Raw genomic sequence first — 27511 nt, 5'->3', positions numbered from 1 at the left:
AAGAAGAATTACATTTTTATATGTCTGTTAAGAAATTAAAAAAAATTTTTTTTAACCATAAGATCTTAGTAAGTGTTCTCGCTTTGGCAGATGGATTAACCTTGTTCTTTTGGAGCCAGATCAATATCTAGTTTATCTCTAGAGCAGTGGACAGTCTAACTATGTTTTGATTATATTAAAAAAAAAAAAAAACAAACTGTTAGGCCAGGTGTGGAGGCTCTCACCTGTAATCCTAGCACTTTGGGAGAGCAAGGCAGGCAGATCCCTTGAGCCCAGGAGTTCAAGACCAGCTTTGGCAAAATGGTGAAACCCCATGTCTACAAAAAATAAAAAAACTAGCTGGGTATGGTGACGCACATCTGTAGTCCCAGCTCCTTGCGGGGACTGAGACAGAAGGATAGCTTGAACCTGAGAGGTTGAGGAGGCTTCAGTGAGCCGAGATCGCCCACTGCACTTCAGCCTGGGTGACAAAGTGAGACCCTGTCTCAAATAGTGAAGCCCCGTCTTTACTAAAAATACAAAAATTAGCTGGGCATGGTGGCAGGTGCCTGTAATCCCAGCTACTGGGGAGGTTAACGCAGGAGAATTGCTTGAACCTGGGAGGCAGAGGTTGCAGTGAGCCTAGATCACACCACTGCACTCCAGCCTGAGTGACAGAGCAAGACTCCGTCTCAAAAAATAATAATAATAAATAAACTGTTAAATATGACATACAGTTTTACTGTCCATTTGGGACTACCTTGAGTCCAGAGAGAAAAACAGATTGAGTGAATGGTAGGTGTTTACATTTTTGTACCTAGCCAAATGTTTATGACATTGGTCATCAGGTTTACTGTCAACAATGCCTGTTTAATGTTAGACTACCTCCTCAGTTCTTAATGTTAGAATATCTCACCAGGCACTTTTGACTATATCTCTATTTGTTATACTAACTAAAAAGTGTTGGATTACTGGAATTGTCAGGGGAATCTTCCTAGTGGCTAAGATTCCTCTGGCTTTCTGCTGACTCACTTTTTCTCCTTTTTGCCTATAACACAGACATAAATACCTTCAACAATAGGCTCCCTTTGCTCTTGAGAACTTGGCAGAGTGAAGAGATCACTACCTGGTATATGCTTTCCATTTTAAGTGCCAATAGGGGGTCTTTGTTGCCAATTAATTCTACATAAATATATGATTCGAGATACTTGTGTTGAAATGAGACTGAAGGCCACCTCTGATAACTTATTATTGTAATAGTGGTGGCAGAATTAAGGGTGACTCTGAGCTGATTTTATATATAGCAGTTGGAAAATAACTATGGCGGCAGGCACGGTGGCTCACGCCCGTAATCCCAGCAATTTGGGAGGCCAGGACGGGTGGATCACAGCCTGGCCAACATGGCAAAACCCCGTCTTTACTAAAAATACAAAAATTAGCTGGGCCTGCTGACAGACACCTGTAATCCCAGCTATTTGGGAGGCTGAGGCAGGAGAATCACTTGAACCTGGGAGGCAGAGGTTGCAGTGAGCCGAGATTGCGCCACTGCACGCCACGCCAGCCTGGGCAACAGAGCAAGACTCTGTCTCAAAAAAAAAAAAAAAAAAAAGGGCCGGGCGCGGTGGCTCACGCCTGTAATCCCAGCACTTTGGGAGGCCGAGGCAGGCGGATCACAAGGTCAGGAGATTGAGACCATCCTGGCCAACATGGTGAAACCCCGTCTACTAAAAATACAAAAAATTAGCCAGGCGTGGTGGCAGGCGCGTGTAGTCTCAGCTACTCGGGAGGCCGAGGCAGGAGAATGGCGTGAACCCGGGAGGCGGAGCTTGCAGTGAGCCGATATCGCGCCGCTGCACTCCAGCCTGGGTGACAGAACGAGACTCCGTCTCAAAAAACAAAACAAAACAAAACAAAATAAAACAAAACAAAACAAAAAACTATGGCATTTACTTGAAGCCATATTTATTATATAAAGCAATAGTAGTGATAAAGTAGCCTTGTAACTGTAAATTTCATTATCTGACATTAGTTTGGTGCCAGATAGAGATAGCTTTTTGTTGTCATTTTAATGAGATATATTCTGCAAGTATACCTGTAGGTACTGTCTCCCCCATGTATATTATCTCATTTAATGTTCTGTGTAGGGGCATACACAGAACTACTGTTGCTACTTGGCCTCAATTCTTTTTTTTGAGACGGAGTCTTGCTCTGTCACCCAGGCTGGAGTGCAATGGTGCGATCTCAGCTCACTGCAACCTCCGCCTCTCAGGTTCAAGCGATTCTCCTGCCTCAGCCTCCTGAGTAGCTGGGATTACAGGTGCCCGCCACCATGCCCAGCTAATTTTTGTATTTTTGGTAGAGACAAGGTTTCACTATGTTGGCCAGGATTGTCTCGAACTCCTGATCTCAGGTGATCCGCCCACCTCGGCCTCCCAAAGTGCTGGGATTACAGGCGTGAGCCACCGTGCCCGGCTGGCCTCAATTCTTAAACTGAAGTAGAGGCTCTCAGTTTTCTGCTATTGGATTGATAAAGATCCAAAGCAAAAAGAAGTCATTATTCACTTGAACAAGGAATTTAAGCTTTGTAAAATAATTTAACACTATCGTTTGCTAAATGTACAATTCTGGGAAGACATCATCTCCATTTTGTCCATAAGAAGTTTAAGCTCTGAGGGGTAAAAAAAACTTGTTAATGACCACATAGCAAGTATGCTGGGACTCAAAGTAGAAATGACCCAAAACCAGCCAGGCGCAGTGGCTCACGCCTGTAATCCCAGCACTTTGGGCGGCTGAGGCGGGCGGATCACAAGGTCAGGAGATTGAGACCATCCTGGCTAACACGGTGAAACCCCGTCTCTACTAAAAATACAAAAAATTAGCCAGGCATGGTGGCGGGCGCCTGTAGTCCCAGCTACTTGGGAGGCTGAGGCAAGAGAATGGCGTGAACCCGGGAGGTGGAGCTTGCAGTGAGCCGAGATCGCACCTGCACTCCAGCCTGGGCAACAGAGTGAGACTCTGTCTCAAAAAAAGAAAAAAAAAAAAAAGAAGAAGAAATTACCACAAACCGTTAATTACCCCGGTAGTTAAAGTGCTGTAATGGGGTGTGCTTAACTTAACACTTGACAGTGTCACTAATTTTGGTGCTGTCTTAGGTTTTTTAGACTCTGTCTAGGGAAAATAGCACAATGACATTATACTCCAAAGTAATGCTGCTTAGTGTGATTAAAAAGAATATCAACACCACAGATTGATGAGGTTCTGTAAAGAACTTAATGATACAAAGTGATTTAGCCCTTAGTAAAAATAATCAACTTTTTAATTTAAAATATCCAATGCTTTGGGCATTGCTCCCTCTATTATGCTCCCTCTTAATAGTCTGTTTTTTTTTTAATAATTGCTCCATTTTCTATGTATAAAATGATGTTACTAAAGGTATTTCAAAGCTAGGCAGGAGACCTTAGCAATTCTCTTTCTGCTATTAATATCAAGGATGAATCTTGCCCTTCTACCAAACACATAGGCTCCACCTCCCTAGAGGAGACTGCAGTGTGTTGAATGTTGCAGCTGAATCCTGCATGTGCTTGTTTATAAGCCAGCCCTGGGAGTAATTTCATGTGTCAGTTACAATTTAAATTGGGTTTATTGTAATGTTTTGTTGTGTAATAAACTGAAGAATGAAGTGCCTCTTTAAGTATATTGTTCAACTAACAAAATCCTTTGTGTTTACCAGTTTGGTGTCATATGTGGTTTATTACATGTGTGTTTTAACTAAAGATTTTCTTTTTCTTCCTGTCATATATGTCATACGTTGATAACTTCATATGTAAATTTGTTTTTAAATGTTATTTAAAGTACTTCCAGGTCAGTTTTTAAAGGCAAAACAAAAACATGGGCTATTGCATTAAATAAGCCTAAATTATTCTTTTAGTGGGTACTTTTTTATAAATAAGTATAAAAATATATTTTCTTCATCAATAGAATACTTACCTTAATTTTCTTTTTTGATAATTTGGATATCCATATTACCTTTTCAGCCTTGAAAATGTGATGGTAAACACAGATGACTTTTGGGAGTAATATCCTTCCCTGTAACACCCTCCATAAGACTGCATCATGATGATTACATATCGCGTATTTCACAACCAGCTTAAAGATGCAGCTTATTTGGAAACAACACTATTCATAGAAACCTACTAACCTAAAATGTTTTTACTACTTTTATTTCTTAAATGTAGGTGGAAAAAACCCACATCGAGGTGACAGTACCCACCTCAAATGGTGACCAAACACAGGTTTGTGCCAATAGGCCACTTGTTCCTCTTTCCCTCCACCCCCTCAGTTTTTTTCTTCTCCCTTACTCCCTTTTCCTTAAAAAAATTATAAAATGAAGGTTCAAACAAACTTCAATGAGCAACATTTTATCATTTTTCTTTCTTTTTTAAATTATGGCAAAACAGAAGCTTGCAGAAAAAACTGAAGATCTGATAAGAATGAGGAAGGTTAGCCATTTTTCACTTTCACAAAACTACATTGCCATTTCACCCATGCTGACTTACAGTGCATTAAAAAGACAGTGATCCATTCTTTTCATTGATTTCTTTTAATCAGGAGTTGTTAATACTTTCAAATAATGGATATGGGCCAGGAGCATTGGCTCACGCCTATAATCCCAGCACTTTGGGAGGCCAAGGCAGGAGGATCACTTGGGGTCAGGAGTTTGAGACCAGCCTGGCCAACATGGTGAAACCACGTCTCTACTAAAAATACAAAAATTAGCCAGGCGTGTTGGTGCACGCCTTTAATCCCAGCTACTTGGGAGGCTGAGGCATGAGAATCACTTGAACCTGGGAGGTGGAGGTTGCAGTGAGCTGAGATCGTGCCACCATGCTCCAGCCTGGGTGACAGATATACACATATATTTACATAAACTGAAGAAACCATAATCCTGTACTATATGTTGAAAAGTTTCATTAAACTTTTCAGTAGCAAAATATCTTTTTAAGCAAAATGAAATAATCAGTGAGAGTCAAACCTATCTTTTATATTTAAAAATTTATAAGAACTATTTCACAATGACATCATATTCTTGGAATAATTGATAATATTTTATATACATTTATCATAAAATGAAAACCATCATAGCTGGCTGTGATGGCTCACACCTGTAATCCCAGCACTTCGGGAGGTCAAGGCAAGAGGATCCCTTGAGCCCAGGAGTTCAAGACCAGCCTGGGCAACATAGGGAGACCCCATCTCTTCAAAAAATAAAAATAAATTAGCCAGGCATGGTGATACACTCCTGTGGTCCCAGCTGCTTGGGAGGCTGAGGCAGGAGGATCACTTGAGTCCAGGAGGTTAAGGCTGCAGTGAGCCACAGCTGCACCACTACATTCCAGCCTAGGTGACAGAGTAAGACCCTGTCTCCAAAAAAACACCCACTGTAGCAGCAACTCCCAGTACTGTGTGCAGCCGACTTCTCTGTGCCTCATTCTTTTCATCTATAGAGTGGGATGAATCAGTTTGAATCAGTTAACTGAGTATATTTATTGGCTGATCATGTATAAAATGATAATCTTTCTTAGATTTTTTTTATAAAAGAGATCTAATCTTTTATTAGATTTTATAATTAGAGATCTAGATACTGCAGTGTCACTAAGTATAAAATACATCCCAAAAGCTAAATAATGTTTTTAAAGCATTTCTTCACTCCATGATACATGGAGTTTCAGCGTTTTTTAGTCATATGTTTTAAGGTAACCCTCAAACAGTTCAATTTCAAAAATGAAGATAAAACAGCTTGTTACATAAGAAGCCAATGAAGCCAGGAGCACTGTCTATTTAAATAACATCATCACATTCTTTCATCATTCATGAAAAAGGTCATCATTTTGTTGTGGTAATCATGTTCTCTCTGTGTCCGTGTGACTCTCTGACCATTTCATGTTGGCATATGCTGCGCTGTGGACATTTAATTTTAAATATTTTTTGGTTTGCCAATTTTCAGTTTTTTCCCGCAAGAACAACATTTTAATTTTTTATGCTTTTCTGTTTTTCCCCCCTTTCATTTTCACAGAAAAAGAGAGAAAGACTAGATGGTGAAAACATTTATATCAGACATAGCAATTTAATGTTGGAGGTTTGTATGAACTTGAAGCTTATTTCAGTTGGTTGCCTGGAACCTTCTGCATTCTTTGCTGATCCCCTTTTCTTCATTCTGTGCTGCATTTGGTTTTGCATGCAATTGCATGAAGGGACTTTAGGTTTAAAATGCTTTTGCATGTTAGTGAACATGAAGATATGCAAACATCTCGCCTTCTGATTCTTTTTAGTTTCTATCTGTCATACTTACCTGGAAAAATATATGATTGGGACTACCTCTACCTCTCATGGTTCCATTGTTTTACCCACCTTTAGAAAGTTCTACACCATTGCTAAAAGTTCCTTTAATTTTCCAAGAGTATAAACTTCCATATGTCCCAAGATGCAAATTTGCACTATTCTTTCATTTTCTGAATTAAGAGAGTGTGAAAAAAGAAGGGAATTCAGAATGGACTTAAAATATTGGAGATAATAGAAAAATGACAGAAGAACTGTCGGTGGTGGGGGCGGGAAGTAAGATATAAGAAGGAAAGAGGGGAGTGTAGCATTTAATAAGTAGTTACTATAAGATGGTTTAATCATAAAAACAGGCCTGTGGGTATGGGATTGTTATTTTAAAGATGACAAAGTTGAACCTCAAAGAGATTAAGTAATTTCCCTATAGTCCCAGAACTGGAAAGCCAAGATGTGAGTTAGGATCTATCCAACTCTATTAAACTACACTGTTTTGCACTCTGAAATAGCAACATGCTGTCTGCTATAGGAGTTGTAAGATTATTTTCCCATTATATTCAACATTGGTCATATATATATATATATATATATATATACATACACATATATACACATATATAATTTTTATTTTATTTTATTTTTTTTTTGAGACAGAGTCTCGCTCTGTCGGCCAGGCTAGAGTGTAGTGGCGCGATCTCAGCTTACTGCAAGCTCCGCTTCCCGGGTTCACGCCATTCTCCTGCCTCAGCTTCCCAAGTAGCTGGGACTACAGGCGCCCGCCACCATGTCTGGCTAATTTTTTTGTATTTTTAGTAGAGACGGGGTTTCACTGTGTTAGCCAGGATGGTCTGGATCTCCTGACCTCGTGATTCGCCCACCTTGGCCTCCCAAAGTGCTGGGATTACAGGCATGAGCCACTGCGCCCGGCCTTTGTTTTTGTTTTGTTTTTTTGTTTTTTTTGTTTTTTTTTTGAGGCGGGTCTCACAGTGTTACCCAGGCTGGAGTGCAGTGGCTCAATCACTGCTTACTGCACTCTCAGCCTCCTGGGCTCAAGCAATCCCCCCATCTCAATCTCCTGAGTAGCTGGGGCTATGGGTGCACGCCACAATGCCCAGCTAATTTTTAAATTTTTGGTAGAGACAGGATCTCAGAATGTTGCCCAGGCTGGTCTTAAACTCCTGGACTCAAGTGATCCTTCTGCCTTAGCCTCCCAAAGTACCGGGGTTACAGGCATGAGCCACTGGACCCAACCTAAACTTTAAAAACTAGATAGACCTCTGGCTTAATATATAGCCTCTAATAATTATTTAAACCTCATCTTATTCCTTGTCAATACCTGTATTTTGAGTACTTGTTATGTATAAAGTCTCTGAGAAAAAATATGCCCAGCCTTCATTAAACATGTATTGCGTGGTGGGTGAAATACCAAGTGCTTTACATATCTTTGTCTCATTTAACATGAAGTTTTTCGAGGCTGGACCCTCAGATATTTCAAACTTGGCAACTAGATCTCTTTGTTTTAGTCCATATCTGAAACTAGACCTGAGTAGTTCCATCTTCAGAGACTAGGAAGAATAGTGAAGGTCAGTTGATTTCCTTTATTTGGCAGTGTAACATCTTGAAATTCTAAACATGCATATTTCCTGACTAGTTCGTCTTCAGTGCTTCCTCTTAACTGGAACCTGCAGTACCAATCATATATTTGTCATTTGTTCCATGAGGTGTGTTATGGCTTCTGAGACTCACAAAGTCCCTGTGTGTGATGTGTTTTTCCCTCAGCATTTCATTGACAGCCATGAGAGGGGATTTCTAAATAAGTGTGTTTGGAAATTAAAACCACTAACTGCCTTTTGAGAACATTTATATTTAATGAAGTGTTTGGTTTGATTGCTGCTAAAATTATGAAGTGATAGGCATCAAAAAGTGTCTAACCTGAACACAGCCAAAGTAATTTGGCCATCATTCTTTAGAAGTTTTTTCCCCTGTAAGGAAGTTCTCTCAAGTTATCTGTCACTCCAGCAGGTTTTTTTTTTTTTTAAGCATCCCTCCTCCCCCTTCTCCTACCCCGCCCCCACTAATGCTTTGTTCTGGCACAAATAAGGTCGAGTTCATTTTTAGATCTACCACCTCCTCCTCCATCTCCCAGAGAGAACCTGTAGCAAGTTGTCTATGACAAATTCTATTTGGAACAGGTCCCTTTGAGATCTTAATTTTACTCTGTGCCCCCACAGGTTTTCAACAAAGCCAGCTAAGAAGGATGGAGAAAGCTCCCTCAGAAGCTACTGGTTTTACCAAAACATTTATTTTCCCAGGTTCCAAGCCAATCCGAAGCTAGGCAAGAAGAGTAGCAAATTACAAGTCTCTTACATTAAGACGTTAACTAAGAGAGTTATTATTTTACATAGCATCTGTTGCTTATTTTTGTTTTGCTCTATTCACACTTTTAACCCTCCCAAATGTATTAGGTTGTTCTTGGCCCAAACAGATTTTAATTTCCAGTGAGGAGCTGGGTCACAGGACCTTACATGCCTGGTGGGTCTGGTTGCTCAGTCCAACACTGGGTCTTTGAATGGGCTTGTTCATGCTTTTCTTTAGCTACTAGACATGCTTTTCTTGCTTTCAGCCAGAAGAAAAGTGCAAACTGTTGTTTCCCCCATAGTGAAGTCCATATTCATAAAATATATTCACATTCCATCCCAGCAAGCAAAACATGCTCTTCTGGGATAACTATAGGATTGCCCTTTTGGAGTTAGCTTTCTGTTTGATCTCAAAGCAGGTATACATGGTTCAGTCTTGCAAAAATAAAAAGAATAGACTAATGAATTTTCTGAATGAATATCTACAGAATCAAAATCATCTCACTGATTATTCTTCTTATGCTGTTTTCCCTTTGACATTGCTTTTGAAAAAGTTTTATTTAGTTAAAACCTGTATTACCCTCAGAAAAAACTTTTAAGCAAAATTTTATTTAAATGAATTATAATTTTTTACCCCAATACAGCTGTTTCCTACAGAGCCAAAAAAGAAAGACTAAATCCAAAATTCACCAAGCATATTAGGAGATGTATTTAGCATTATGCTTTTCTTGGATACAAAGCTGCCTTGATATATAATAAACACAGAATTTTTTACAGTCATCAAGTGATGGGCTCCCACATGTTTTGATCTCAAGCGTAGATCTTTTAAGGTTTTTTGAAGTATTGTTGGACAAAGAACATTTGAGTTTTTGTCTTCAAGTTATATTTACCGTACTATTTTTGGCCAAGTCCCCTTTTTGAAAGTTGTTATATACCTCCTTTTACATAAACCTGAATATTATTTCTAACTCATGCTTTATTAACCTAAGCTTCGTTCATTTCTCCCTGGAATATCCCTTTAATAGCTTGCCTGTACCTCAGGTTGCCCAGTATTCAAATTTGCTAGGATATATACCTACTATATACCCACAAAAATTAAAAAAAAAATTTAATCTGCTGGAACAGTTGAATTATTTTAAATTGTCAAGGAGATACATAAGGTATTTGGTGAACTCTTGTTAACTCACTCTCAATCCTTTGAAGGTTATTGCAAGAAGTCCCTGTTTTGAGTTGTACTAAGTGATGAAGTGAAGCTGTTAGAAGCTAGAAAGCCTAAGGCTTTTAGTTTATGTGCATATTATTGACAAAGAAAAAAAGTCATTTTATTGTGTACCTCTGAGTGATTTTTCAGAGGTAGTAACAGTCTGCTCTGGAGCCTTTAACTAGGAATTTCAGTAATAAATTCTTACATCAAAAAAGGGCTATTCTTGTTTTTTAAAAAGCAAAAACAGCCACCTAGTAATAGAGAAGTAAAACCATCTCCAGGTAGAAATAGAAGGATACTGTATGTTTGCAACTCAACAAGACAAGACAGCCAATGGTGGAAGTTGTATGTTTCACCATGCCTTCATTAAACAGTTTGTTTATCTGTTGCTATCTCCATCCTCCTGAGCTGAGCCTAAAATAATTTCTTATCAGGCTGAGGCTAATTGAGTTGTGGAACTACCTTCTTGGGATGAGAAGTTAGAGATCTGCTGCTGTGTCATAATGGGAAGAAGAATCATAAATTAAGGCGTGAGTTCTTTATGGGTTATATAACTGCTAACAGCTATGGAGTTGTGATACTTCACAGCTTCTAAGAAAAGCACTTTATTTAAAGAAAAAAAAGGCAAGCAAATATACCATGTTGTATATTTATAATTTGAATGCAGATTAGTAACATCTGTCCTGGATGTGGTGTGTTTTCTACCAGTGCCCAGTCTCTGACGGGTTGCCCTTGGTTATGTTCTTTGTCCTGATTGTGTATTGTTTTGCGTCTTTGTCCTTTCAACTGTAGGATTTAGACAAGAGTCAAGAGGAGATCAAAAAACATCATGCCAGCATCAGTGAGCTGAAAAAGAACTTCATGGAGTCTGTACCAGAACCACGGCCTAGTGAATGGGATAAACGCTTATCCACTCACTCGCCCTTCCGAACTCTTAACATCAATGGGCAAATCCCCACAGGAGAAGGAGTGAGTACTTTGTCCACATGACCAATTGTGAGAATGGAGGGAATAAATGTTTTTATATATTAATATTCTGTATCTGAGAGAAAGCTTAGAGCTGAAATTTGGATTTGGTGCCTCACTATATTCATTGCTGCTTTAAGGCATTTGTAATCAAATATTTATTTTTTTTTAAGTCAGGTAGGCTACCCAGTGCAATTATAGGAGCTATTTGGAGCCACCAGTAGATGATTAGCCTCTGAGAACTGTCTCTGCAGCTACATGCTTCTGGCTAATGTATGTTTATAAACTGACCATAAGCCAGTAGAGGTTTATTTGTATTCAAACTGTGCCTTCAGGGACTAGAAAGTTTACTAAATTTAGGAAGGTCAAAATAGGAAAGACATTAGTCTTTTTAAAAAGTTTTATTTGAACATTTGCACAACTTAGAAATATCTGGACTGGTTCCCCACAATTATATAGTAAACCAAGGAGGCCCCTAAGCCAGAGAATTCAGAACTCCAAATATTAATGATTGTATTTCAATTTTAGAAAAACTATGGGCTGGGCACCATGGCTCATGCCTGTAATCCCAGCACTTTGGGAGGCCAAGACAGGCAGATCACTTGAGTCCAGGAGTTTAAGACCAGCCTGGGCAACATGGCAAAACCCCATCTCTACAAAAATTAGTCAGGTATAGTGGTGTGCACCTGTGTAGTCCAGCTACTCAGGGGGCTGAAACAGGAGGACTGCTTGAGCCAGGAGACCAAGGCTGCAGTGAGCCATGATTGCACCACTGCACTACAGCCTGGGTGACAGAGTGAGACCCTGTCTCAAAAAAAAAAAAAAAGGGAAAAGAAAAATGATTTATTTTATCTTTATGAGTAATATTAAACTTTTAATACACTGTTTTGTAAGATAGTCACAATTAGAGGTCAGGGGCTCTTCTTTTTCTGTTATTGTCATTACCTATTTTAGAAATCCTACATCTGGGCCGGGCGCGGTGGCTCACGCCTATAATCCCAGCACTTTGGGAGGCTGAGGTGGGCGGATCACGAGGTCAGGAGTTCGAGACCAGCCTGGCCAGCATGGTGAAACCCCATCTCTACTAAAAATACAAAAATTAGCCGTGCATGGTGGCACATGCCTGTAATCCCAGCTACTCAGGAGGCTGAGGTATGAGAATCGCTTGAACCTGGGAGGCGGAGATTGCAGTGAGCCAAGATCACACCACTGCACTCCACACTGGGCAACAGAGTGAGACTCTGTCTCAAAAAAAAAGAAAAAAAAGAAATCCTACATCTGAATAAATGAATCTATTAAACATTTAATGAAAATATCTTGAAAGTTACCATGAACATATACCCCAAAAGTTTTTATCTTTAGTCAGTACAAGTGAAATATTTATGTAGTCACAATGACTCAGTAAGTGATTATGATTTAAAAATTATGTGCTTGTTTTTCCCCCAAAACAAGAGCAATTCTAGTTAAAAAAAGTAAAGTGATGTCTTAATAATTTTAGAACTTTTTTTTTCCCTTTCTTTGAGATGGAGTTTCACTCTTGTTGCCAAGGCTGGAGTGCAATGGCACGATCTTGGCTCCCTGCAACCTCCACCTCTCGGCTTCAAGCGATTCTCCTGCCTCAGCCTCCCTAGTAGCTGAGATTACAGGCGCCTGCCGCCACGCCCAGCTAATTTTTTATATTTTTATTAGAGATGGGGTTTCACTACGTTGGCCAGGGTGGTCTCAAACTCCTGACCTCAGGCGATCCACCCGCCTCAGCCTCCCAAAGTGCTGAGATTACAGGCATGAGCCACCGCGCCCAGCTAAAACTTTTTTTTTTTTAATTTTCAGAATTTATGGTAAACTATCCAAATTATTATTTAGTTTCTGGAACTGGAGAAGGTGATAAAAGTTGGTTCACAGGCCGGGCTTGGTGGCTCACACCTATAGTCCTAGCACTTTGGGAGGCTGAGGCGGGCTGATCACTTGAGGTCAGGAGTTTGAGACCAGCCTGGCCGACATGGCGAAACCCCATCTCTACTAAAAATACAAAAAAATTAGCCGGGGCCGGGCGCGGTGGCTCGCGCCTGTAATCCCAGCACTTTGGGAGGCCGAGGCGGGTGGATCACGAGGTCAGGAGATTGAGACCATCCTAGCTAACACAGTAAAACCCCGTCTTTACTAAAAAACAAAAAATTAGCCAGGTGTGGTGGCGGGCACCTGTAGTCCCAGCTACTTGGGAGGCTGAGGCAGGAGAATGGCGTAAACCTGGGAGGCGGAGCTTGCAGTGAGCCGAGATCGCGCCACTGCCCTCCAGCCTGGGTGACAGAGCGAGACTCTGTCTCAAAAAAAAAAAAAAAAAAAAAAAAGCCAGGCATGGTGGCATGTGCCTGTAATCTCAGCTACTTGGGAGGCTGAGGCAGGAGAATCGCTTGAACCCAGGAGGCAGAGATTGCAGTGAGCCGAGATCGCACCACTGCACTCCAGCCTGAGCAACGGCAAGACTCCGTCTTAAAAAAAAAAAAAAAAAATTGGTTCACAAAGGGTACTTTTTGTATTTTTCAAAGTGTGACTAAAATTGGCTAACAGTTCTCCAAACAGAGCTGAACAGTTTCACAAATAAGGCTGGAGAATACCTGAGTAATGGGCAGCTAAATAGAGTTACCAGGGATGACAGGACACTATTGTTTCCTACTCAGTGTCCTCTCAGCCTCCATTTTCTGATATAAATGGACTTTAGTTTTGTGTTCTAAATCTAGAGCACGTATCCTGAACTGAGACAATAACTCTGCTTTCTAGGCAAGACCACTGTTTTCAGTGTCAGTAGGATACTTAATTTTGATGTATCTGTAGTAATAAGAGTCATAAAGGGTCTAGTAGTTCTGGTTGTGGCTTGATTTGATTTAGAGGGTCTGGCTAGTCAAAGCCTAAATGAACAATTCTGAACAAGTAATTTATCATATTGGGCCTTAGTTTATGGAGTAGATGATCTTTAAGGTCCCTGTTAACTCTAAAATTCTGTAAGTCTGTGACTCCATGAGAAAATGCCTTGTCGCTATTTCACCCAGTTAACCCTATCTGCAAACTATAACTGCGTATTTTCTAGAAGTTTTCTTTTTGACTCTGTGCAAGTAATAAAAGATACTCGACTACTTTCAAAACGTAACTTGGTCCTCTCTTGGATGAGGCTGGGTAAATTTGAATTAGTCTCCATTTCCAGGAAATATCTTACATCTTTTAATAGAAACCTTTCAGAAATCTTCTCAGGGTTGGTTTTGGGAATGGTGATGTCATTCTGTGTACTTTAAAGAAATAACTTTTTATAAACTAAACAATATCCACGGGAGTACTTGAACAATTTTAGCTCTATGCTATTACCCCTGTAAATGAATAGTGGAATAAATAAGCACTGTATTATGGTGACCTTTAATACTGGGTGATTCTACTTTCTGGCATATCTTACTTTTTCTTTAACAATTGGGATACTATTTCCATTCTCTGGGGATACCTCTTCCACCTTTGACGGTATTGTTGTTGCATTGCAAGGCAACTGAATTTTATATAATTTGTGTATGACCAGGTGAAGAAAACTTCTATCCTACCCTCGGAAAGAAAGGTTGGTGGGCCAGAGGTAAAGCTGCTGTTATGACTTGTGCTTCTCAATCAGAATTTGCTCTTGTCATGGCACTAAGCAGATAATCCCCCCAGAACTGAACAACAGCTGCTGAATACCTTTTTTTCTTTTGGCTATACTAGTAAATTCACACCCAAAGCCTTTCGGCCTAACACATAACACTTCCACTGCTGCAGCTTTTGCAGCTTTCGATTTGCTTATTTCGGCGCATGGCTGGTTGAAAAGCTGCATGAAGATATAAATATGTATTCAGAGAGAAAATGAATTTAATTATACCCTATTCTTTTTATGTTGTCTTTCTTCTCCCACTTTATTTTCTTTCAAAAATCATCGTAATTTTGCATCCTTTCTTTTCCTTTTTTTCTTTTTTGCTGACCAGTCCCCTAGCTACTTTCTCCCTGATACATATCACTTAGGGGTGTGCAAAGAACCAGTGTTGAACTTCCAAACTGATCAGAGAAGGCTAGCTCAACTGAGAGAACTTAGAGCCAAGTTTTTCCTTTCATAGATAACATCTGTCTTGACTATGGATAGCAGAGTACAGAAATTGCAGGGGGAATAAAAACTTCTCAATTGGACAATTGGGGAGAAAAAACTTTCTTTAAAAGTGTCTAAAGCATTTGCTTAAAGTAATGTATAAACCTTCATGATGGTCATTATTATTTATTTGTTTTGGTGAACCTTGGAGGGACATTATAAACTTTTATACTTTTTGTTTTTCTTTTGCAATCTTTAAAATGTATAAGATTCAGATTTTTTATTTCTGGAGCAAAAACTAATTGCTATACTGAATGAACTGTTGCTTTTAAAACTGTTGTTTTTAAAGTCTATATGAAGAGATATAAGGATTACTTTTTATATTCTGCCATTATATTTGTAATAAAAGTAACTTTTTTTTTTTGTCTGAGACAGACTGTTGCTCTGTCCCCCAGGCTGGAGTGCAGTGGCGCAATCTCAGCTCACTGCAACCTCTGCCTCCCGGGTTCAAGCAATTCTCCTGCCTCAGCCTCCTGAGTAGCTAGGATAACAGGCATGTGCCACCACGCCCAGCTAATTTTTGTATTTTTAGTAGAGACGGGGTTTCACCATGTTGGCCAGGCTGGTCTCAAACTCCTGACCTCGTGATCCGCCCACCTCGACCTCCCAAAGTGCTGGAATTACAGGCGTGAGCCACTGCGCTCAGCCAAAAATAACTTTTATGATGGCAAGGAGAATGCTTCATTATTGGCATTGCCCAATTAGTGATTGGCAGCACCAAAGTAATAGAAAATGACCTAAAATTCATATGTGAATATCCTCAAAGGAAGAATAAATAACATAGCAAGGGGAAAGCCAGTGATTCCTTGAACTTTCTGTTCTAATGTTCATTCACTCAAAAAGGTATCTATTGAGCACCCTATTGTGTTACAGAAACTTTGCCAGGATAAATTGCCAAAATAAAGTAAAGCTAAAATGAAGAGTGTCTAAAAGATATTTCCAAATCCTTTGCACATCCCCAAGTATCATTTTTGAGCATTTTCCATCTGTCATTTTGTTCATCTTATTCTGTCTTTCTTGATCTTCTACTGTGAAAGCAGACACAGGAACGTGCTCTGTTAGTACAGGATGAAGAGAAAATTAAAAGGCAAGAAAGATCTACTGAAAGAGCCTTGCCCCAGCAAGAAAATGAAGAAATTCTTCCCAAGGTTTCTATTCCAATCCCTGAGGATCACAAGTCTCTCAAAAAGTGCCACCTCTACTTTAGTACTTTTCCATCTCCTCGTATTCCTTTCATGATGTCTTTTCTCGTGATCCTTGTGTTGGCTGTTTGGTGGTTGGTCTTTCTGTGATCAGAAAACAGGGTGCTCATCTGAAATGTCAAGACCATTGAACTTCTGTCCTTGGCTTCAACTGTGTTATTGCTGTATGATGCCCTCTGATCTTGATAGTTCACTATCCTAGGGGAGCTCTTGTGATCATTTTTCTGTCAAATGTTACTCTTTGTAGAGTATGTATTGTGGGGTACAAAGGAGTAGCAATGGACTGCCCAAAGCCAGCTTTTCTGCATTGAAGTTTAACAAATTTAAACAAATCAGAATTAAGCATATGGCAGGTTGGTAATCTTCCCAAAAGCTTTAACTCTTATCCTGCATGTTTACTGTTTACTATTGTTATGTCCTCCTATCCAATATCTCACACAAACCAGGATACTCTCTAGATACATTTGATGGAATATTTTCCTAATCCTCTATAGTCATTTGTTTGGCATGGGCTTCATAGTTTAAGAAAAAATTTCAACTCGCTAACCTTTCAGAAGCCTTAAAATGATAACGTTTTAATCTACAAATCCATAACCACTCCTTTTCTTAGGATATCAAACCAGTATAAACAAAAGTCTTTTCTGGAAAAGGGCTTTTGACTTCTGTGGCCTTTTTATGAGTATTTCTGAGCTGTACAGGGACAGACAGCTTTTTCCTGCCTGGTGTATAGAAGAGATCTTCAAAGATTAAATGCCATCTTTTCACAAGTAGAGTGTTGATATGGTTTAAGGAAAATGGTGCTGGTGCCCCTTAGCCTCCAGCCAGGACTGAAATTCTCAGACTACTCTACCTATCCTTAAAAGTCTGGAACACAGATTTACTCAAGATCTGTACATAAACCCTTCTCTGAATTAAGATACTGTGTTACTTCTTTATGGCTTTACTAATTATATTGCTAGCAGCAATAGTTAGCCATTGCTAAGCTTAAAATATATATTGATATACTTTGTTTTCCTGATATACTTCAGACCTGTTTGTTCGTGCACTTGTGTTGAAATCAATTGTTTTTAATCAATGGCTTTGTGACCTCAAGTTCACTTGTGACAAGTATGTGTCCTCTGTTTGCATGTTGACTTCTAAGACTTACCTGAAGTAAATGTGAGCACTCTCTCTCTCTTCAGGACACAACTCACATGCCTAACCTGTTATTTTTTACCTCAATATTGAAGAAACCTTGCATGTAGCTTGCTTTTTATGGCACTTGAATGTACCAATATGGATGATTTGGTTAATGTCTCAAATATTGTTTTGAAATCTGAGTTTATAGGGTTATCAAACTAAGATTATTATACTTTGTTTTACTTCTCAATGCTTTTCAGTTGATGAAACTTCTAAACAAGACTTTTTGTTTTTGAGAAGATGGCCTCTTAGAGCAAAAAAAGAGAACAGTAAAGACAAGAATTTTTTGTCCTTCAACATCTACCAATATTGTTCTCTTGTCTCTGGAGACATGTAGAAATAATTATCTGTTATTTCCTGAAAACTGCTACGCTGTCATTATAGGCTTTCCCAAGAAATGGAAAAAGAAGCAAGGACCAGGTTAAAATTTAAAATTTGGTGTGCGTATATATCTTTTATGTCACAGGCTATGTCTATTTATAATATATATTTTGTAAATAAGCATATTTATTGATTCACTCATAATAAGAGGGACCTGAAATATTACAAAGCTGTTCTCTACCACAGAAAGTAATAATCATAAGTACTCTCTTTTATCTGGGAAATAAAGATACAAGAGTTTCCCTTAATGAAATAACAAATTGGACTATAGAATTGGTTAGATTATTTTAAATCTTTTTTTAAGGAATTAAAAGGAAATAATCAGAACTTTATTTATACTTTTATAACTGTTTCAGATTATAATTCCTGAATTTCCAGTTTTCATCCTTATACACAGCTTTTTATTAATTACTGTTGTAAACTTCACCCTGAATTTTGTTTCTCTTTGTATTGGAGTTATTCCAAGTCCATTAAAAGTCTAAGTCAATGATACTTTTCAGTTTTCTGAAATGCAGCAAGAGTCCTCGGAGATCTTTATTGAGAGTCAAAGGAGAGGCCATTTCTTCTATCAGTAGGGTAAGAATGATTAAGAGGAGAATGGCCAAGCCCTTGTATTGGATGAAGCTGACCAATGCAGACTCAAAAGATACCATCACAATTATCAGAGGAAAAATATTGGGCATTCCAGCTTTGTATTACCTAAAGGTAACACTGCCAATATTTGCAACATAAAGCGTAAATGGGCTGGGCGTGGTGGCTAACACCTGTAATCCCAGCACTTTGGGAGGCTGAGGCGGGCAGATCACCTGAGGTCAGGAATTCGAGACCAGCCTGTGCAACATGGTGAAACCCCACCTATACTAAAAATACAAAAATTAGCTGGGCATGGTGGCACACACCTGTAATCCGAGCTACTTGGGAGGCTGAGGCAGGAGAATCGCTTGAACCCGGGAGGCAGAGGTTGCGGTGAGCCAAGATCACACCACTGCACTCCAGCCTGGGTGACAGAGTGAGACCCTGTCTCAAAAAAAAAAAAAAAAAAAAAAGTGTAAATAGTCTTGGTTTCCTTCCTTCATTTTCAGTACCAGAGGCAAATTCTAATACATATTGGTGTTACCCTGATTCAGCTTCTTAATGGCAAGCTGATAAATAAAAAATAATTTGGAGTAAAGGTATCAATACAGACCAGTATAATATTTTGGGTTTTTGCTTTGGTTTTGTCATTATTCATTTCTAGGGTGACTCTGAGAGGTTCACTTAACTACTTGGTGCCCAGATTTCCACCTAGTAATGTGGAGACAAACCTACTTCATGAGAATTAATACGTAATAAATTCCAGGAACCAGAGACCCTGGTTGTCGTTCAATTCTTGGTCTTTTGGGAGCTGGGAAGATGAAAATTTAAAAACACACAAACATACATTAACTTCTTTTTATTTTGAAAGTAAGTCGTTAAATAGCTGTTTATTTCCATCTACTCCTTATTGATATTTGACCACTTTACTAATTTTCCAAATTTGTCCTTCTCTTAATAAATTCATCTTATCCAAATGGTATGATTAGAGTGGATCATACTTGAAAATAAACCAAGCATCTATATTTTGGGCCTCTCTTTCAGCCAGTTTCTTTCATGCTAACACTTGCAATATGAAGGGAATTGTTTGCATGGGTCAAGTTTTCTACTTATTTACATCTTCAGTAAAAGTTTTGAAGGGAAAAGATGCTGACTCTGTTGATTAAGATTAGACTGGATATTATACATGGAATAGATTTCCAGTTGGCATCCTAGGACCTGGTACATTTCTTTCTATTAAATATTATAAATTTTACTCTGAAACTTCTTTGGATATAATAACCCAATTCACTTTCTCCTAGTTTCCTAAGTCACTTCTGTAATACTTCTTATAGATAAGCCTGTAGTACTTCCTATAGATAAGCCTATAGGACACATGAGGCATTAGAGATCTAATTAATTTTAAGAAGGTATTATGGAGCAGAAATTACACTTGTGCTTTACCCAGTGATCATGTATTTACAAAAGGAAAACAGGGCAAAATTAATGTGAGACATGGTCTCATTGTTGCTTTTATTTTTTCGGCAAGGATTTTGAATACAGTAAAGACATACAAAATTTGTTGACAGAGTTGCCTTCCCTTATATTCCTCTTCACAGGAATTATAAAATCCCAAACTATAGCATTCTCTGCAGCTTTGAAAAAGACTATTATATTGTTTTTATTATACATAGAAACTTCACTTTTTTTCATATACTCAAATTACACCGTTTGTAATATTGGTACTAGAAACTACAACAACTTCTTATTCTTAATCTGTTTTGTGTGGCATGTGGCATTACCATATCTGCTTCCTCTACACTTTAGTGGATAGTATTAATAGGCCACTCTCATTTCTGAAGCTGTTACTCCTCATGCCTTAGTATCTCCTTTTACTGCAGCAGAATATGACACAAAAAGAAACACATTGGTGCAGACCTATGAAAGCATACCTGAAATGATTAAGAAGGTATGGGATTAGAGTTAGGAAGCCATACAAAGTTGGGCTAGAGGAAGAGCAGTGGCTATGATCAACAATTATAAATTCATGGAGGATTCCTTTTGGTAAACAAAACTCCTATCATCCTAGAACTTGAAAGACAAAAGGAAGGTAAAGTAGTTTATTCCCACAGATCAGAAATGCAGGCTAAAAGCCAAATAACTTGAATAATAGCCTAACTAAATGTATAGATAACATTGTGGAGAAAACACACTTTAGGAATTCTAAAATCTTTTGTGTGTCCAGGTGCGGTGGCTCACGCCTATAATCCCAGCACTTTGGGAGGCTGAGGCGGGCGGATCACAAGGTCAGGAGATCGAGACCATCCTGGCTAACATGGTGAAACTCCGTCTCTACTAAAAATACAAAAATTAGCTGGGCGTGGTGATGGGCACCTGTAGTCCCAGCTACTCAGGAGGCTGAGGCAGGAGAATGACATGAACCTGGAAGGCGGAGCTTGCAGTGAGCCAAGATCACGCCACTGCACTCCAGCCTGGGCGACAGAGCGAGACTCCGTCTCAAAAAAAAAAAATCTTTTGTAATTGAAATCCTAGGCCAGGTGTGGTGGCTCATGCCTGTAATCCCAGCACTCGGAAGGCCGAGGTGGGCAGATCTCCTGAGGTCAGGAGTTCAAGACCAGCCTGGCTAACATGGTGAAACCCTATCGCTACTAAAAATACAAAAATTAGTTGAGTGTGGTGTCAGGCATCTGTAATCCCAGCTCCTCAGGAGGCTGAGGCAGGAGAATCACTTGAACCCAGGAGGTGGAGGTTGCAGTGAGCTGAGATCGCGCCACTGTACTCCAGCCTGGGCAACAGAGCAAGACTCTGTCTCAAAAAAAAGAAAAATCCTAGAAGGCAGCAGTGTCTTATCCTTTAACATAGAATCCTGTTTTGGGTAAATGATAGAATAACTCTGACATTTGAAAGATTGAAAGGTAGGGGAAGGCATAGAGTCTCAACTATCTTTTCTTGTCTCAAAATCAACAAAGGCAGGTGAGCCTCTCATTTTCTTATCTACTACCTCTTCAAAGAAAAGTCTTCATATTTATAAGATCCTATCTCAATAAAACACATAGAAAAATATTTAAGGGGATAACATGGCCACCATTCATTTTATTTATTTATTTTATTTGTCACCCACCAGCAAAGTACTCTATTATATATTACAAGGATGCAAAGAGTCAGCATTATCAGAATTTTAGGGATTGGATAGGATCCTAATTCAATTCCTCTCTCTTCCAGTGCTTGACTCTTCTCTGCAATATCATTTAGAGATTTGGAGGCCAGTCTTGCAGTCTTTGTTTCAATATCTCCTGAGATAACATATTACATCTTTGGACAGCTCTGAGTTTGTATATAAATCATTCATATATTAAGTGAAAATCTGTTTCCCTGTAGCTTTCACTCACTGATCCTGAATAGAGGCATTTTAAAGAATTTTCTATCTTTTTCCACATTACTTCTTCACATACTTAAAGGTAACTCTCATGTTGAAACTAGTCACTATTCTTACCCTCAGACAAGTTACCATCTGCTATTCAGATCTATTCCAGTCTTCCTCCTAGCATGTCATCCTCCTTTCTTCTTTTCTAACTTTCCTTGTTTTAACAGCTTTTTCTTTCTGGCTGTGTTGCCCACTGTGGATTATTCCGCTTTATGTCCCTATAAATTGACATTCTCTCTCCAAAAAATTTTGAAATTTCTGGCTGTCCCAGCTTCTTCATAGATAACATAGGCTTTGGAATTTTTTTAGATAAAAGAGTAGAGGTGGGATAGTTTTCTAGCTTTGAGAGTTTCATGTAGCCCAGAATCTGTTGACAAGATAGTATCAGTGTTATATTTTGAGGAAGCACACTACCAAAGCCTGCATTCTAAGTTTGCTTTCCTTCTGTGACAGTCTGAGTAACCTTTACATACTGGAGTTGTCCCCAAGTGATTCAATTTATACCAGTGTGATGATAAAATTATGGAAATGTACTTTCTGCTTAACATTCTGATTATGATTTATACCCCACCAGAAAAAGTGATATTAAATATTTGAAGTGTTGTTAATACATCTCTTTTGTGCCTTTCTCCTCAAAACTATGAGATTCTCAAAGGTAAGAGGCTCTTTAGGCCAAGCACGGTGGCTCATGCCTGTAGTCCCACTTACTGAAGAGGTTGAGGCAGGAGGATTGCTTGAGCCCGGGAGCTCAAAGCTGCAGTGAGCCATGATCACACAACTTCTCTCCAGCCTGGGCGACACAGCATGACACTGTCTCTAAAAAAAATTTTAAATAAAAATAGGCCTTGATTTTGCCAATCTATAACCTTTGTATCCCATTTACCACATTGCCTTGAATATAACAAATAATATTTGTTTCACTGAATTAAATGATTAATCACAGATGGCGATGGATAAATAACTTTTCACATAGAATCTCTTGTACTGGCACATAAATTTGTGCCAAATTAATCACCTTATGCCCAATCATTATATGCAGGTAATCCAGAAAGCCTGTATCCAGCCCAGAAGCCACTGTCTGTCTTGTTAATCCTGTAGTATGGTCCCTTGTTTATTCAAGGAATCTAGTATACCCTTATGGTAGGTGTCAGTTGCTATTGTTAATGTCTTGTAACTTGGTTCAATTAAAAGCTCTTATCCAGCTGGCCTTGGTGGCATAAGCCTGTACTCCCAGCTACTCGGGAGGCTGAGGCAGGAGGATCACTTGAGCCCGGGAATTCCAGTCCAGCCTGGGCAACATAGCAAGAACCCATCTCAAAAAAAAAAAGCTCTTATGTATTTACCACAGGTAATAATCAGCTATTCTCACTCTAGAACATATTACTAAGAATAGGGTACACATCTGTATAAATAAAGTCATCTCGGATAAGTGTGATATCATAAAGGGAACATTTATGTTTATCTAAAATACATTGCAGAGAGCAATTTGACACTTTTTCTTGTGTTTTACGTGATATAGAAACATCAACTATATCAAACTCTTATGGGTTTTGATATATTTGGAGTATCAGGAGTAGGCAAACTTTTTCTGTAAAGTGCCAAATAATAAATATTTTAGGCTTTGCAGGCTATATGGTCTGTCACAACCACTCAGCTTTGCCATTGTAGAGTGAAAGTAGTATAGATAACACATAAAATGAATGTGATTATGCTCCAATCAAACTTTATTTATGGACACTGAAATTTAAATTTTGTATAATTTTACATATTACTAAATATTATTCTATTAGTTTCCTAACCATTTTAAAATGTAAATACCATTGTTAGCTCATAGCAATACAAAAATAAAGAGAGGGTGGCTGGGTGCAGTGGTTCACGCCTGTAATCCCAGCACTTTGGGAGGCCAAGGTGGGCAGATCATTTAAAGTCAGGAGTTTGAGACCAGTTTAGCCAACATGGTGAAACCCTGTCTCTACTAAAATACAAAAATTAGCCAGGTATGGTGGCGCATGCCTATAATCTCAGCTATTCGGGAGACTGAGAACCGCCTGAACCTGGGAGGCAGACATTGCAGTGAGCCAAAATTGCACCACTGCACTCCAGCCTGGGTGAAAGAGCAAGATTCTGTCTCAGAAAAAAAAAAAAAAGAGGGGGTGAGATTTGGCCTGCTGCTTATAGTTTGTGGACCCCTGGTACAGACCAGAAAAGTGGTTTATTATATTTGCCGCCTTTGTACTGTTTTGGAGAGTTGTAGTTGGGATCTTAGCATCTTCACTCAATGTCAAAGTATTTTTTGTCTTATTTATGATTAGAAATGGAAAACAAAAGATGAGACATTCATTTCTATTTATCAAGCAGTCAGGGTACACCTGAATTGTAATCAAAAATACATACTGCTGGGCGCGATGGTTCATGCCTGTAATCCCAGCACTTTGGGAGGCTGAGGCAGGAGGATCACTTGAGGCCAGGAGGATCACTTGGGTCCAGGAGTTCAAGACCCATCTCTACCAAAAAAAAAATTAGCTGGGCATGATGGCATGCCTGTAGTCCCAGCTACACGGGAGCCTGAGGTAAGAGGATCATTTGAACCCAGGAGTTTGAGGTTGCACTGAGCTATAATCATGCCACTGCACTCCAGCCTAAGCAAGAGCAAGACCCCGTCTCTACAAAAAATAAATAATAAAATATGTACTGTAACCACCACAGCACCCCGTTTCTGCCAGTTTTCCAAATTGCATTGTGTTAACTGTGGTCTTATATTCAGTGGTGGTCCTAGATATCCCCTTCATTTGGTTTGTTTTAAGGATCTGCCTCCATTTCCCCCTAAAGAATAAAGAAACCACAATTCCCAAATTCACCTTTTCTTTAGCCAAGTTTTTTAGAGATATATAATGAACATGGTAAAGAAAGTAAAATGATTTTTTTCTTTTTTTGGACACAAAATTTCGCTCTTGTTGCCCAGGCTGGAGTGCAATGGTGCGATCTCAGCTCACGGCAACCTCTGCCTCCCGGGTTAAAGTGATTCTCCTGCCTCAGCCTCTAGAGTAGCTGGGATTACAGGCGCCTGCCACCACGCTCGGCTAACTTTTTGTATTTTTAGTAGAGATGGGGTTTTATCATGTTGGCCAGGCTGGTCTTGAACTCCTGATCTCAGGTGATCTGCCCGCCTCAGTCTCCCAAAGTGCTGGGATTACAGGCGTGAGCCCCCTCGCCCCGCCAGAAAAATGATTTTTACTTTGAGCTTTTGGTATACTTTAGTGTTTTAAGCGCTGTTATAAATTTAAGATTGGGTATCTACAGAAAACGTCTTAGAAGTGTCCCTCTTTCTAATTATTACCTTTTTTTTTTTTCTTTGTTTGAGGTGGAGTCTTCCCGTCACCCAGGCTGGAGTGCAGTGACGCAATCTCGGCAACCTCCACTTCCCAGGTTTAAGTGATTCTCCTGCCTCAGCTTCTCAAGTAGCTGGGATTGCAGGCACGTACCACCATGCCTGGCTAATTTTTGTATTTTTGGTGGAGATGGAGTTTCACCATGTTGGCCAGGCTGGTCTCAAACTTCTGACCTTAGTTGTTCCACCTTCCTCAGCCTCTCACTGCACCCAGCGAGAAATCTGTTTTGAAAGTAATAATTAGTGGCTGGGTGCAGTGGCTCACACCTGTAATCCCAACACTTTGGGAGGCTGAGGTGGAAGGATCACCTGAGGTCAGGAGTTCAAGACCTGCCTGTTCAACATGGGAAAAACTCCATCTCTACTAAAAATACAAAAAATTAGCCAGGCATGATTGCGCGGGCCTGTAGTTCCAGCTACTTGGGAGGCTGAGGCAGGAGAATTGCTCTGCCTGGGTGGCGGAGGTTGCAGTGAGCCGAGATTGTGCCATCGCACTCCAGCCTGGGCGACAAGAGCAAAACTCTTATCTCAAAAAAAAGAAAAAAATATATATTTCTCTGAGGAGAATTCCCCAATTCACAGCTTTTTTGGGCAGTATTTACCAATAAGTCAGAATAAAATAAAGCAACATTCTTTCCTTCTTTCTTTCTTTCTTTCTTTCTTTCTTTCTTTCTTTCTTTCTCTCTTTCTCTTTCTTTCTTTCGTTTCTTTCTTTCTTTCTTTTCTTTCTTTCTTTCTCTCTTTCTCTTTCTTTCTTTCTTTCTTTCTTTCTTTCTTTCTTTCTTTTCTTTCTTTCTTTTCTTTCTTTCTTGACGGACCTTCGCTCTGTGGCCCAGGCCAAAGTGCAGTGGCGCAATCTTGGCTCATTACAACCTCTCCCTCCCAGGTTCAAGCGATTCTCCTGCCTCAGTCTCCCGAGTAGCTGGGATTACAGACGCGAACCACTGCACCCGGCTAATTTTTGCATTTTTAGTATTTTGGCCAAGCTGGACTTGAACTCTGGACCTCAAATGATCCGCCCACCTTGGCCTCCCAAAGTGCTGGAATTACAGGCATGAGTCACTGTGCCTGGCCCCTTTTTTTCTTTTTTTTTTTTTGAGACAGGGTCTCACTCTGTCTCCCAGGCTGGAGTGCAGTGATGCAATCACATCTCACTGAAGTCTCGACCTTCTGGCCTCAAATAGTCCTCCCACCTCAGCCTCCCAAGTTGCTGGGACCACAGGTGTGTGTCACACCTTGCTGAAAGACAGGGTTTTACCATGTTGCCCAGGCAGGTCTCGAACTCCTGAGCTCAGGCCATCCACCCTCCCCAGCCTCCCAAAGTGCTGGGATTACAGGTGTGAGCCACTGAGCCTGGTTTTGCGGAGGTGCTTTCTAATAAATCCCTAAGCACATGTTTCTTTCATTTCCCTTGGCCAGGCTCCTTTTGCTCTAATACTTAGCTGAATAAATTAATTATTCATTAACAATTCAGCATGATATTTAAGCCTAAGAAATCTTTAGTTCCTTTGGGACATTTTCTTTGATATTTTTCTCACATTATTTGCTCTGTTAATGTGTAAACTTATGAATAAATCTTATTTATTGCAAATGTGATTCTGGTTGCTACTAATCATTAAGGAAGTAGGAGTTAATAATGCTGTTCATAGACCTACTACCAAAAAAATCCAAATGAACCTCTGTTTTCAGCCGATCAGCAAGAGATTGCTGTCAGCTAGTCTTTCTCTTGTTTTTCCTTATATTCACTCTTCTCTGTGGCCCAATAATTAGTTGTCTTTTGCTTAGTCGTAAGACAGAGACAACCTGCTGGTGTGCATTCAGTTCTCAGAATGTTATTTTAAATCAGCTTTGAACTAATTTGACTATGCCAAGTTTTAAAAATAATTTGTTTCTAACCAATTTAATTAGTCACTACAACAGATGTAGTTGTCACATCTGTTAGAAACATTTTAGTATGATGAATTTGTCTTTTATGGGCTTTTTAAAAGCACTGTACAAATTTGTAGTTAATAACTCTTCAGTATTGCCACTCTAATCTTACTGAAAAGTGAAGAATGGTGTGGGTGTGGGTATGTGGGTGTGAGGAGAGCTTGTTCCTGTAATGTGAAATCGACAGAAGGTGTATCACTTTATCTCTTGCTTCACCTTGGGTAAACCTTCTGAGAGTTCACAGCTCTAGATTTTATTATATTATTCAGGTGATTATTTCAAACTAATGCTTCGGCTGGGCACTGTGGCTCACGCCTGTAATCCCAGTACTTTGGGAGGCCGAACCGGGTGGATCGCCTGAGGTCGGGAGTTCGAGACCAGTCTGACCAACATCGAGAAACCCTGTCTCTACTAAAAGTACAAAATTAGCCAGGTGTGGTGGCACA

General features: G+C 39.5%; 1 protein-coding gene across 50 annotated transcripts in view; it reads left to right on the top strand.

Moving 5' to 3' along the window:
- EPB41 (erythrocyte membrane protein band 4.1) overlaps nt 1-27511 on the top strand; it is a 233172-nt gene that overhangs the window by 166812 nt on the left and 38849 nt on the right. For 10 of the 50 annotated variants that reach the window (XM_055389667.2, XM_063701053.1, XM_063701036.1 and 7 more), the window contains exons 13-16: nt 4215-4271; nt 4437-4478; nt 6053-6115; nt 10666-10842. In XM_055389667.2, the coding sequence (XP_055245642.1) occupies nt 4215-4271; nt 4437-4478; nt 6053-6115; nt 10666-10842 (339 nt within the window). Of the gene's footprint in view, nt 1-4214; nt 4272-4436; nt 4479-6052; nt 6116-10665; nt 10843-14398; nt 14450-27511 lie in introns of all 50 variants that reach the window. The other 40 variants (XM_055389777.2, XM_063701041.1, XM_063701072.1 and 37 more) reach the window with 12 other exon arrangements.

The sequence above is a fragment of the Gorilla gorilla genome, chromosome 1 (assembly GCF_029281585.2).
Source record: "Gorilla gorilla gorilla isolate KB3781 chromosome 1, NHGRI_mGorGor1-v2.1_pri, whole genome shotgun sequence".
Taxonomy (NCBI): domain Eukaryota; kingdom Metazoa; phylum Chordata; class Mammalia; order Primates; family Hominidae; genus Gorilla; species Gorilla gorilla.
The sequence above is the reverse complement of the archived record's forward strand: the minus strand, read 5'-3'. Positions and strand labels throughout refer to the sequence as shown.